At 44.7% G+C, this 13054-nt stretch overlaps 1 protein-coding gene across 2 annotated transcripts in view; it reads left to right on the forward strand.

Annotated features, from left to right (window-relative positions):
• SPEF2 (sperm flagellar 2) overlaps window positions 1-13054 on the forward strand; it is a 76059-nt gene that overhangs the window by 15760 nt on the left and 47245 nt on the right. For both annotated transcript variants that reach the window (XM_072134796.1, XM_072134786.1), the window contains exons 3-10: window positions 1431-1683; window positions 1790-1960; window positions 3286-3426; window positions 3562-3638; window positions 4431-4620; window positions 5949-6137; window positions 6590-6777; window positions 11130-11298. In XM_072134796.1, the coding sequence (XP_071990897.1) occupies window positions 1431-1683; window positions 1790-1960; window positions 3286-3426; window positions 3562-3638; window positions 4431-4620; window positions 5949-6137; window positions 6590-6777; window positions 11130-11298 (1378 nt within the window). The remainder of the gene's footprint in view (window positions 1-1430; window positions 1684-1789; window positions 1961-3285; window positions 3427-3561; window positions 3639-4430; window positions 4621-5948; window positions 6138-6589; window positions 6778-11129; window positions 11299-13054) is intronic.

Genomic DNA, 13054 nt, shown 5'->3' on the forward strand with positions numbered 1-13054 from the left:
AAATATATTTGACGCCAATTAAAAATTTCATGGTGGTCACACAAGCACTGCACTGCTGTATACACAGACAGCTCTGCTACATATATCCATTTACACACATAGCTCATCTAGATCCATTGACACACATAACTGATACATCTACCCATTCACTTACACACAGCACTGCATCCATTCACACACGACTTTTCTATATTTATCCATTAAAACACACAACTCTGCTAGATTCACCCACACACAGTTCTCCTACATCTATCCACTCAAATACACAGATCTGCTACATCCATCCATTCACACACATAGGTCTTCTACATTCATCTTCTCACACACTTACCTATGATACACCTACCATTCAGTCTAACACATCTCTGCTACATCCATCCACACAAAGCTCTAAAGCCATCCATCCATTCACACACATAGCTCTTCTACATCCATCCTCTAACACAAATAGCAATGCTACATGCAATGCTACATGCAATGCTAGGTCTTCTACATTCATCTTCTCACACACTTATCTCTGATACATCCACCATTCAGTCTCACACATCTCTGCTACATCCATCCACACAAGGCTTTGCTACAGCCATCCATCCATTCACACACATAGCTCCGCTTCATCCTTCTATTCACTAAACAGAATCCTCTGTTTAGTCCCAGGGGTTGGGCTTTGGTTTAGATGGATTTCAAACAACAACATGTGACTTTTCTCTGCTGAGCTGCTGCTCAGCTCTTGACAATCACCTATACACCTCTTCATCTCCATCCCAGTGCTGTCAATATTAAAGAAGCCCAGCACCGGGATGGAGGAGAAGAGGTGTACAGGGAAGCGTGTGTAGTTTAATTTTTATTAATACTACTGGTAGATCTTCTTTAGAGAAAATTCCTTCTTGGTGCACTGGAGGCGGGGTCACATACCCCATTATTTCTATGGAAGATTCAATCATTGTGTAATCAGGTGATACTGGGAAGTGTTGAGCAGCATAGAAATAAAATTAAAAGTAGCAACTAGTGCGCACAGCCCCGCCCCTAGTGCACCGAGAGCCTTATTTGCATAAAGATAAAAATTTCCTTTTTTTTTCTCTAAAAAACACAAGGCTGATAGAGTGACCTGCACAATGCTGGCTCTATTTTTGGGTGATTTTGGAGCAGGTAGATTCCCTTTAATAACACGGTGGCTTAGTGGTTAGCATTACAGCCTTGCAGCGCTGGGGTTCAAGTCCCATGGTCAACATCTGAAAAGAGTTTGTATGTTCTCTCTGTGGTTTTTCTCCGAGTCCTCCGATTTCCTCCCACACTCCAAAACATACTGGTGAGCCCTATAGGGACAGGGAATGATTTGGCAAACTCTGTGCAGCGCTGCGTAATGTGTGTGTGCTGTATAAATAAAGGAATTATTATTAATAAAAAATGTATTTTTTATTTTTCTACAGAACAGCCAATTCCAAACTGAACAATTTCACGCGAGTGGAACCCACCTTACAACTTCTGGGGGTCCCATTTGACCAAAATGTGGCTCAGAATATCATGTCTGAGCAGCACGGAGCTGCCACCCGCCTCCTGTACCAGTTATATATTTCACTGCAGAAGAAGAAGAAAGCCGGACTGACCGGCGTGGCCCTGGAGACCCTGAGAGCAGCGGCGCCTGCAAAACTACAGAGCATCGGAAGCGAAATGTACAAGGAGGTAAGTGCTCCCGTCTGGCCCAGGTAGGGGGATGGGGCAATCGTGCATCGTAGTCTTAGGAGACATCTTAGTTTTTTTTTTGCTTTGCTTTTGTCAAAAATTCTAGAGATTAAAGACCTTGGTCCCCCGTCAGTCTGACATCAGCCTGCAGCAAGTGACCAAACACTTCGAACTAAAAGCCAAAGAGATGGAAGAGAGACTGGCCCGAATACAGAGCGCCGAGCTGAAGAAAATCCAGAAGATACAAGACGAGCTACGAATACAAGACATAGAGAAGGTAAAATGTAATAAGATAATGTACAAGTATAGAGAAGGGTAGTTTACAAGTTGTCTTGTACTCTGCAGGAAACGTTAAACTACTGCTGTGTGTTACTGGGCTGTACACAGGGGTGTAACTACAGTGGTAGAAGCCATAGCAGCTGCTACGGGGCCCACAGGGTCAGGGGGCCATGCAACCCAACTTTCCACACTAAACTATGGAGCATGTGTTTATATACATATTATGCTGCACATTGTTCAGCATAATGGGGCACATTTACTTACCCGCCCCGTCGCGATCCCCGACGTGCGTTGTCCAACGATGATTCGGGTCTGCTGCGATTCACTAAGATTGTGCGTCCAATTTCCTGCATCCGTCGCTTCCCCGCTGAGGTCCGCCGGAGTTCTCCTGCTTCTTCTCCTGCGGTTTGTCTGAATTAGTCGAGTCGATGTCCACGCCCCTGATTTGTGTTGCAAGCCGGCTCGTGCGCCAACACAGCGCACATTATCCTCAGTAAACAGCTGTGTCGGCTTCTCTTCTGCATGTATGTTTGTAAAAATATGTGTAGAACTTTATATGTGTGTTTATATAAGTATATTAATGTGTTTGATTGTGTAAACGTGTGTGTACAAATATTTTTTAAGTGGATGTCCTCCTTCCTTCTAAAATCAACTTTTATAATTATGCTAATGAGCCTGAAGGTCTCTGGGGGCGTTAACAGAGCCCATCTTTGCTGCAGTTACACTGTGCAGGAGCACTTCTATCCCTAACTCATGCCCCTCAGCACTTCCTCTTGCTGTAATCTCATACAGTTGGATTGGGGGGAAGTGCTCCTGCACGGTGTAACAGCCTTTGGGTTTCATTAGCATAACTTTAAAAGTTGATTTTAGAAGGGAGGAGACCATGGATAACACATATATGAAGATTACTACAGTCCCGGTGCCTGGATCTATGAGTAATGTACCTGGTTCATCATGATGGATTTTGAAGGTAGATTTCCTTTAAGAATATCCATCGGTTTCGAAGTCCCAGGGTTTCCTTGTAGTGATGAGATGGGAACAGCGGGTCCCCAGTTGTTGAAATGTAAGACCCAAAAAATGTTACCTGCATACATAAATATTTAAGACATTTGTTTTCTAAATGGGAATATCCCTTTAAGGCAATAACTAAGGTATTACTAGGATAACAATCTGCTCTGTGGGGACCATGAAGTGTTTCAGTTATCTCTCTGGTCCATCCTGGTAGATGTGAAAGTATTGTAATACCCTGCATGGGAACGAAGGACCCTAAAATTTAACCCTTTGCTGTGTAAGGTCCTTTCATGTATTTGTGTCATTCTTCAGCTTCGCCGTGCAAGAAGAAGACAAAATGATATAATGGCCAGGATCCAAGCTGCGATTGTGCAGATCCCAAAACCTCCGGCAAACCGCACGATAAAGGCCATGGAGGCGCAGAAGATGCTGAGGAAGAGGAAGGAAGCCGAGGTCAGTGCAATACATCCAGTATTGGGGTCTGTCACCCCTCCACCTTGTATAGGATGGGGCTGCCTTTTCCCTCTCTTCCATGGTTCTGTTTACCCTAAAATTACAATTATTTTACATTTCTTGATGTTTTTCCAGGAGGTTTACTCCGAATTAACACGATTCGAGAAATCGGTGAAGAAAGATGGTTCCCTAAGTGTCACCCCGAACGGCAGGTCAGACTCTGCATAGAAAGGGTTAATAAGAATGTCCTAGAATAGACATCAACTCCAATTCATCTGATTACTGAGACCCCCTACAAGTCACCAGAACAGAGGCAATGAACCCCCACCCCAATAACGAAGCTGCGGCTTAGTATGCACCCCGACCTTCCAGGCATTGTCTATGAGGTTGATCGATTCCAGAGAATATCCCTTTAAGACGTGTACAATGTAATAGGTTCTGATTTGAGTGCCTGTGACTGTGCCATGTGCCCATCAGCCCCAATGTGGCAATCACCAAGGCTGACGATTGCATATCAACAGCCCTGCTTCTGATAAAGGATTTATTCTTCTTAAAGGGATCCTTTCAGTAGGCGTGACCATAAAGAGTGCAATCAATATCAGTATTTTCCCTGGAGACCTTTGTGTATGTTGTAAGTAGCAGCAGGACTGTGATTTATGGATCTATATCCCAGGATTTTAGCTTCTCCAGGTGCATTGGGGGCTTTTCCTCTGTTCTCTCTGCTGCTAGTGTTAGGTGGTATCCATGGAGAGATGTGCTATTATACATTTGTGTGCTATTAGATCTATTATCTAATAGATCTATTTGTGTGCTATTATACATTTGTGTGCTATTAGATCTCTTGCTCCTTCCGCCTCCTCTGCAAAACTCTTTGTGGCTGCGACTGCTTTTAGTGGGGTTTGGAACAGTTCACAGCACAGAACCTACAGCACAGCAGTGTTAGGACACACTTTCTGGCTATAAGACTTCTGTATGTAATATAGAGCATGGCTTGTGTCTTTCAGGAGTCCGACCTTACAGCGGATGCGGTCCACAGGCAGCCTTGGGGCCACCGTGGTAAAAATGGAGAATTCTAATGATTATGTGAAGAAAATTCAGAAGCGAGTGGAGGAGGACGTTGTGGCCCGCGAGCAAAGGGAGAAGCGGCGCCGCAGAGTCCTAATGGAGCAGCTTGTGGCTCATGGGGTGCAGGAGGTATTGGATATGTGTCATATGGTTCTTCATACAAGGTTTGAGTTTTATAAGATATGATATATGTGATGGTGCCGCCACGTGGTCCACTCACGTGCATACAGATGATGGCAGTCTGTATGTAACTTATAGAAAACCTTGCTCACTGCAACTTTATGGATCTTCTGATAGAATTGGTGAAGGGTTTTTTCCTATGATGGACAGCTACCTGATTTATAGGATATGGCAGTTGCAGCAAAATACGTGCAGAATGTGGCCAGATATTTACTATGAGGCATATTATGTGGCGGTGTGCTTGAATCTACACCATTCATAGGCTTCCCTTCCATCATTCGTTGTATTGTGGTTGCACGGTTGCAACCATGGACCAGCACATGCTCCATGGGACCAGCACATTCCCCATTGGATTATACATTCCCCATTGGACCAGCACATTCCACATGGGACCAGCACATGCTCCATAGAACCAGCACATGATCCATGGGACCAGCACATTCCCCATGAGACCAACACATGATCCAAGACACCCACACATGGGACCAGCACATGCTCCATAGAATTAGCACATGATCCATGGGACCAGCACATTCCCCATGAGACCAACACATGATCCAAGACACCCACACATGGGACCAGCACATGCCCCATGGGACCAGCACATGATGCATGGGATCAGCACATGATCCATGGGACCAGCACATGATCCATGGGACCAGCACATTCCCCATGGGACCAGCACATGATCCATGGGACCAGCACATGATCCATGGGACCAGCACATGATCCATGGGACCAGCACATTCCCCATGGGACCAGCACATGATCCATGGGACCAGCACATGATCCATGGGACCAGCACATGATCCATGGGACCAGCACATGATCCATGGGACCAGCACATGCTTCACTGGACCAGGAGGTGAATTTGGGTTTTACTACTCCGTCCACATTGAACCGCCATATACACCGGACGGACCGGACCCAGGAAAGTGTGTTCTTTATTTCATGCTTTCCCAGACAGAACCCACGTAGGTCGATTTGGGAAACTAATTCACAAGTCCATTTTGGACTGGGTGGTTTTAGTGTCCCAAATTACTCCAAATTACTGTTAACCCCTTGATTTCACTACAGCCAAAAGTTTCTGTGGCTTCTGCTGTATATGGCCACTGGCGGACGTATTGAGATTCATTTTGATTCTAGAGGGGATATGCTCTTCATGAAGTCTGTATCACATGTTATGGCCAAGTGATGGAGATATATATACGTGTATAATATGTACCTATAGTGCTCCGCTGTATACTGTAACACATTGTACTGTATTACCTCCTCAGGAAGCTTTCCGGGAAGAGCAGCTCATTAACCGTTTGATGAGACAGTCTCAGCAGGAGCGCAGGATCGCCGTCCAGCTAATGCACTCCCGACACGAGAAGGAGGTCATGAGACAGAACAGGATTTTCCGGGAGAAGCAATACCAAGAGAGACGGGAGCAAGAATTTCAAGAGGCTTTGGATAGGGAAGCGGTAGGAGAGGATTATTACGTTACTCATCCTATGTCTCAGGAGCTATTCCCATACACATATGCTTAAAATTTACATCTGATCATATGGTACCTTATCTAGTACATGAATGAATTACATCCCTCATCCTTTCCTTCTTATCTACTTTCCACTCTGAAATCCCAACGCTGAATTCCATCTTGCTAGCAACAAGACAGAAGCTCACTACAGTGATTACATGGAAGTGTATGGAGAGGGGAGGGGGAGCAGTGAGTCACAGCAGCTAGGTCTCTATCCAGTAGTATAAAAAAAAAGATTACAAATTTGGTTAAGATTGGGGTAAGCTTTCATTTTTTGGTGCTTAAAGTGTGGATGTATTTTTATTAGGAAATTACATTGTGAGAAATGCTCTTATGGCTCCTATAGTGATGATGGTGGTTCTGGTGTATGTACAAACACCTCTCTCTGTTCTCTAGGCCTTGCAGAAAGAAGCCAAGCTGGACCGCGAGGAAGAGATCCGAAAAATCCAGGAGATGTACGAGCAGATAGCGGCAGAGAGAGCCGAGGCTCGGTACAAGAAACACTACTACACCTGCCAGGGCATAGTGAGGCAGATTGTAGATCTCGCCACGAAAATTGGGGAATACCGGGAGCTCACAAATAGGTAAAGAGAAAAGACGTGTACAGTACATGCAGATACATATCCCACTCTGGTATTTGGGAGATAACTTTCTTTAGATCAATTCAATCTCCCCATCAATCCATTTACATGCACCCTTATCAAACATAAAGCTACTCCCTTCCCTGTGGTCAAGGGATAAGTGTCTTAAGTAGAAAAACCTTAACTCTTTAAAGAAAATATACTATCAAAATCCATCATGATAAAAAAGGGACACTTTCTCATAGATCCAGGCACTCAATCAACTTTTAATATTATGCTAATCAGGGGGGGGGCGTTACCAGAGCCCTTCAGTGCTGCAGATTCATAGGCTGCTACTATGAGCAGAACATGTCTCACCTAACACCTGCACTCTCCCTCCTCCCTTTGTCCAATCTAGCTGCAGCAGCAGAAGTAGACCTGCTCTGCTCATTGTAACAGCCACAGAGCCCATCAGAGCCCAAAGTTGATTTTAGAAGGATGGAGGCCATGGATAACAAATATAAAGAGATCACCACAGTCACGGTGCCTGGATCTATGAGTAATGTCCCTGGTTTATCATGATGGATTTCATGGTACATTTCCTTTAAAAGGTCGTACACTGACTTACGTGGTTGCTGTCTTTCGGTAGGTGGCGCTAGAGGCATATCCTTTCCCGGGGGGATCATTACTATGATGCTATGGCCTTCATGGTCTTCTTTTTTTCTGCTGACATTGTAGAAAACACAAAACCACCTACAAACGCCTCGCCAAGAATATTCTGCAGTAAACAGAAAAAGATGCTGTCAAATATTACATCAGCTAAACCAACTGTGAAAATACCCAGAATTGTCTTCTTTCAGTTTCTTATTATATTCCCCAATACAGACTGTGATCCCACGTTCAGTTTTTGATGTGCAAACCTGGACTGGATGGAGGAGTAGCTCTTCTCAATTGTATGTTCCAGGGGTCCCCAAACTTTTTACATAGGGGGCCGATCACTGTCCCTCTCAGACCGTTGGAGGGCCGGACTGAAGTTTAAAAATAAAAAAAATAAGAAATTACAGCGCTAGCGGTACATGCGACTGCATCTGTAATACACTGGGCCCCCCTCAATTAATTATTTAATATACTGCACTCCTTTGTGAACTATTTTATTTATTGGCCCAGTTAATGAATTAATTGGGTCAATTAATTATTAAATATGCTGCCCCCCCATTAATTACTAGACTGCCCCTCATAATTATTTCCTATGCTGCCCCCCACCATTAAAGGAAACCTACCACTTGAAGTGGGAGGTATAAGAAGGACATACCGAGCTTATGTTTGTTAGTGTTTTAAACCGCGGTATCGCGCATACCATGCGCACGGCTCTCCTTCACTTCCTATGTAGCCGCGCGCATGGTAAGCGCTGAGCGCGTACCTCCCTGCGCCGAAGCAGCTTCGGCTATAAAGTTTAAAAAGTGTTTTAAACTGCGATACAGCGGTTTAAAACACTAACAAAAATAGGCTCCTGAGCTGGTGCTCGGTATGTCCTTCTTATACCTACCACTTCAAGTTTCCTATGCTGCCCCCCCGCCATTAATTATTTCCTATGCTGCCCCTCATAATAAATTATTTCCTATGCTGCCCCTCATAATAAATTATTTCCTATGCTGCCCCTCATAATAAATTATTTCCTATGCTGCCCCTTATAATTAATTATTTCCTATGCTGCCCCCTCATAATTTATTATTTCCTATGCTGCCCCTTATAATTAATTATTTCCTATGCTGCCCCTTATAATTAATTATTTCCTATGCTGCCCCCTCATAATAAATTATTTCCTATGCTGCCCCTTATAATTAATTATTTCCTATGCTGCCCCCTCATAATTTATTATTTCCTATGCTGCCCCTCATAATTTATTATTTCCTATGCTGCCCCTCATAATTTATTATTTCCTATGCTACCCCTTATGAGGAAATAATTAATTATGAGGGGCAGCATAGAAAATAATTAATTATGAGGGGCAGCATAGGAAATAATTAATTATGAGGGGCAGCATAGGAAATAATTATTCCCTATGCTGCCCCCTCATAATTAATTATTTCCTATCCTGCTCCTCATAATTAATTATTTCCTATCCTGCTCCTCATAACTATTCCCTATGCTGCCCCTCCATTATTATTTTCTATAATGGTCCCATAATCCATAATTTCATATATTAGGGAAGCCACAATGTTTCTACTGCTGTTTTAAAAAAAATAATAAAAGCCCTGTACTTACCTCTGGCAGCGGCTCCCGCGTCTTCTTTCTTCGGGCTGCTGCCGGACAGGAAAAGGTGTGCGGCCGCGTGATGACGTCATCGCGCGGCCGCGCATCCAGGTTCAAGGAGCGATGTGCGCCGGGGTTGTCTTCCGGCCACATCGCTCCACCTGCAATAATAGTGCTCGAGCGGCCGTTTCCGGCCGCATCGAGCACTATTCAGTGACAAGGAGGAGCTTCCTGTCCGGATGGACGGAGGCCCCTGCCCGACTGCCGAACTGGATACGGCCCAACTGCCATACTGGAGCGCCGGCCGGGGGCCCCCAAATAACAAATCCGGATCCCGGGGCTCGGCGCTGGATGGGACGGGGGCCGGATAGAAACGGTCCGCGGGCCGTAAGTGGCCCGCGGGCCGTAGTTTGGGGACCCCTGGTATGTTCTGACCCAGTGTGGTCCACACCTGCTCTTGACTTCAAAAACGACATCAGAAAAACTGAATGTGGGAACTCTTTTCCTTCTTCTTTTTTTTTCTTTTTCCACCAAAACAATCCTCCCCTGTTCACGTCAAGAGGGATAAGTGCGGGGGGAGGGGTGGGGGACTGACTGCTGGGACCCCAAGAGATGTGGCCTTTTCATGGTTTGGTAAGGATAGCTCTTTAAACTGTATAGGACTCCCTACACATTGCTGTGGTATTGCCTCTGTCAGCAAGGACAAACACATTGGGGCTCATTTACTAAGGGTCGCGGATCGCACTTTCAACGGACTTTGCACCTTTTTCTGGGATTGCACATCTTGGACAGGTATTTAACTGGTGTCTGCACTGAGAATTGTGTCGCGCGCGATCAGATTGTGGCGCAGCTGCGCTGCTTCCATGCGACAGGAATCGGGGAGTGTGCCGTCAGACGATCTGACTGATTCGGACTGAGCGCGGGATTTAACTTGCAAATTGTTTCACGAGACAATGCACTTACATGCACCAGGAAGAAGGTGAACTATGTCGGACCTGAGCGGCGAAGTGACATATGCAGGATATCAGGCGCACGATCTTAGTGAATCGGGCAGAGTGCATTATCATCGGACAACGCAGTTTCTGTGAATCTGAGCGGACGGGTGAGAAAATGTGCCCCATTGATTGGAAATCAAGGGGGTAGATAAAATAGTAGCCAAATTAGATCCCACCACCCCTTTATCATGATAAACCAGGGACGTTACTCATAGATCGAGCCACCGTGTGGTAATCGTTTTACATTTCTTATTCATGGCCTCCTTCCTTCTAAAATCAACTTATATAATTATGCAAATGAGTCTGAAGGGTGTTACCATAGCCCACCGTGCTGGAGCTTCACAGATCATTACAATGAACAGAGTAGGTCTCTGCTCTTGCTGAACTTTCTGCTGCTAGATAACATAGACAGAGGAAGAGAGCAGCGGGTTCTTCTCATTGTAATAGCCTGTGAATCTACAGCACTGAGGGGCTCTGGTAATGACCCCCAGAACCCTTCAGGCTCATTAGCATAAGTTAGTATTAGAAGGGAGGAGACTATGGATAACACAAGAAGATTACTACAGTCACGGTGCCCGGATCTATGAGTAAGTGTCCCTGGTTTATCATGATGGATTTTAATGGTAGATTCAGGCCACTGAATAAATGCAGACCCCAGACCAGAATCCTTAAAATAAATGTGGATCCCGGCCAGACCTCCTAAATACATAAAGAACAAGGATCAGAATCCTAAATAACTTTAAAACCCAGACTTGGCCTTCTAAATGTATTCAAACCCAAGACCAGACCCCTCTGTAAAAAACAAGCCCAGACAAGACCTCCCTAAATAAGTGAAGACATTAGACCAGACCCCAAAATAAATACAGACTTCAGATCATTTCCCCAAATAAATGCAAACCTCAGACCACAATCCAAAACATATACAGACCCCAGACCAGATTCTACTGTAAAGTGAAGTCAGACCCCTGGGCTCTAGTTGCCACCAGACATCTGGTCCTGATGCTGATCATTGTGTCTGTCCATCAGTAGGTCACAGCAGATTTTAGGGGGTCAGTGGTCCCCATTGTTCATCTGTGCCTCACTCATTGTAGGGTTTGGATATAATTTACTGATTTTCCTTCTCTTCAGGCTGATTCCTGCTAAACTGATGCGAGAATGGATGGAGCTCTACTTCACGGGATTCCCCCTGTATGAAGAAGCTTCCATAGATCCCCCACCTTCCGATCCCACCCCGGAGCAGCGGCTAGAACTGGAGAAGGAAAACCTTCTGGATGAGAAAGACTATGAAGAATACAAGGTACACATAGCGCAGTGCTCAACTATGTAGGACCAATCCAGTTCAGATTTTTCCTACAATTCAGTTTTTTTCTCATTAGTAAATCTTAAAGGGGTTCTCCAGTGACACACAGGTCAGCCCCTATCCCCAGTTGCTGGTCTGTGGGATCTCAGTGATGGGAACCCCCACGTATCACAAGAGCGGTATGCGCCAACTGCTCCATGAATCTCAATGGCACAGATGGAGATAGCCAAGCGCCGTACTCGGCAATCCCCGGCAGCGCCATTGGTTTGTTCCATACTTAGGATATCAGAGGTGGTCAAAGCGCATTGACCTCTCTACTGATCTAATTTTTTAAGGACTTAAAGGAGTGTTCCCATTTCTGCAAATAAATCTTATTGTTTGTGTGATGAAAAGTTAATTAATTTTCCAATATTCTTTCTGTATCAATTCCTCACGGTTTTCTAGATCTCTGCTTGCTGTTCTGCTATAGAAAGCTTCTATGTTTATTTCCTGTGGACAGAAATCTAACCATGATCACACAGGTGCACGGCTCGTTATATCACACGGCTCTCATTACGCTATGATACTAACGAGCCGCGCCCCTGTGTGACCATGGTCAGATTTCTGTCCACAGGAAATAAACATAGAAGCTTTCTATAGCAGAACAGCAAGCAGAGATATAGAAAACCGTAAGACATTGATACAGAAAGAATATTGGAAAATTGTATAACTTTTCATCACACAAACAATAACATTTATTTGCTGAAATGGGAATAACCCTTTAAGATATTATTTTTTGGTCAATCTTCTCATTGACGGAGTTGTCCCAAGTTTTCTTATTCTCCCTATCTATGCAATAGGGGATAACGCTCAGATAAGTGGGAGGGTCTGACCTCTGGGAGCCTCACAAATCTAGATAATGGTGGTTTTGTTTCCGCTAATTGATGGAGGAGCAATCAAATATGAGTCCTGCATCTCTGTGTGATGTCTATGGAATTCGGCTATCTCCCATAGACAGTGCAGGGAGAGCAGGAAGCATGCGCAGCCTACTGCTCCATCATTTAGGAGCAGTGGTGTAACTAGGAGAGACCCCATAGCGGACTTCTGAATGGGACCCCACTTACATATAGTATATAAACATAATATATACATACATACAGCATATACACACATACATACAGTACCATATACACTCATGCATCATATACACAGACATACAGCATATACACATCAGATGTGCATACACATATAGAGCATATACACATCACAAATACATATATAGAGCATATTCACACACAATACCTCAAATGCTGATGCCCCCTGACTGTGGGTCCCATAGCAGCTGCTATGGCTGCTACCTCTGTTGTTACGCCCCCTGTTTAGTAGATATTTAGGAAGAAAGAAGCTGAATGTTCCACATTGGATTGATGGGGGATTCTCCTGGCACTTTTTCTCTGTGACAGTGCAGTCAATCTCCTTTCCTCCCTCTCCCCACTTTCTGTCATGTGCACTGAGCAAAGGAGGGAGGGGGATGGTGTGTAGGAGTGGAAGAATACATGAGGAGACAGGAGTACAGGCGCACACAGGCTGCAGCTGCCCCCACCCCAGGGACTCACCACACACTGCTGGCAGAGAGCCGGGTAAATGTAAACTTTCCATATATAAACTAATGAAATAATTCAGAATACTGACAAGGGAAATTTTAAAAGCCGCATAGCAGAGGCTATTGGAACCTGACACCAGCTAAAAATAACATTTGTGGTGACAGGTTTGC

Source organism: Engystomops pustulosus, chromosome 1 (assembly GCF_040894005.1).
Source record: "Engystomops pustulosus chromosome 1, aEngPut4.maternal, whole genome shotgun sequence".
Classification (NCBI taxonomy): domain Eukaryota; kingdom Metazoa; phylum Chordata; class Amphibia; order Anura; family Leptodactylidae; genus Engystomops; species Engystomops pustulosus.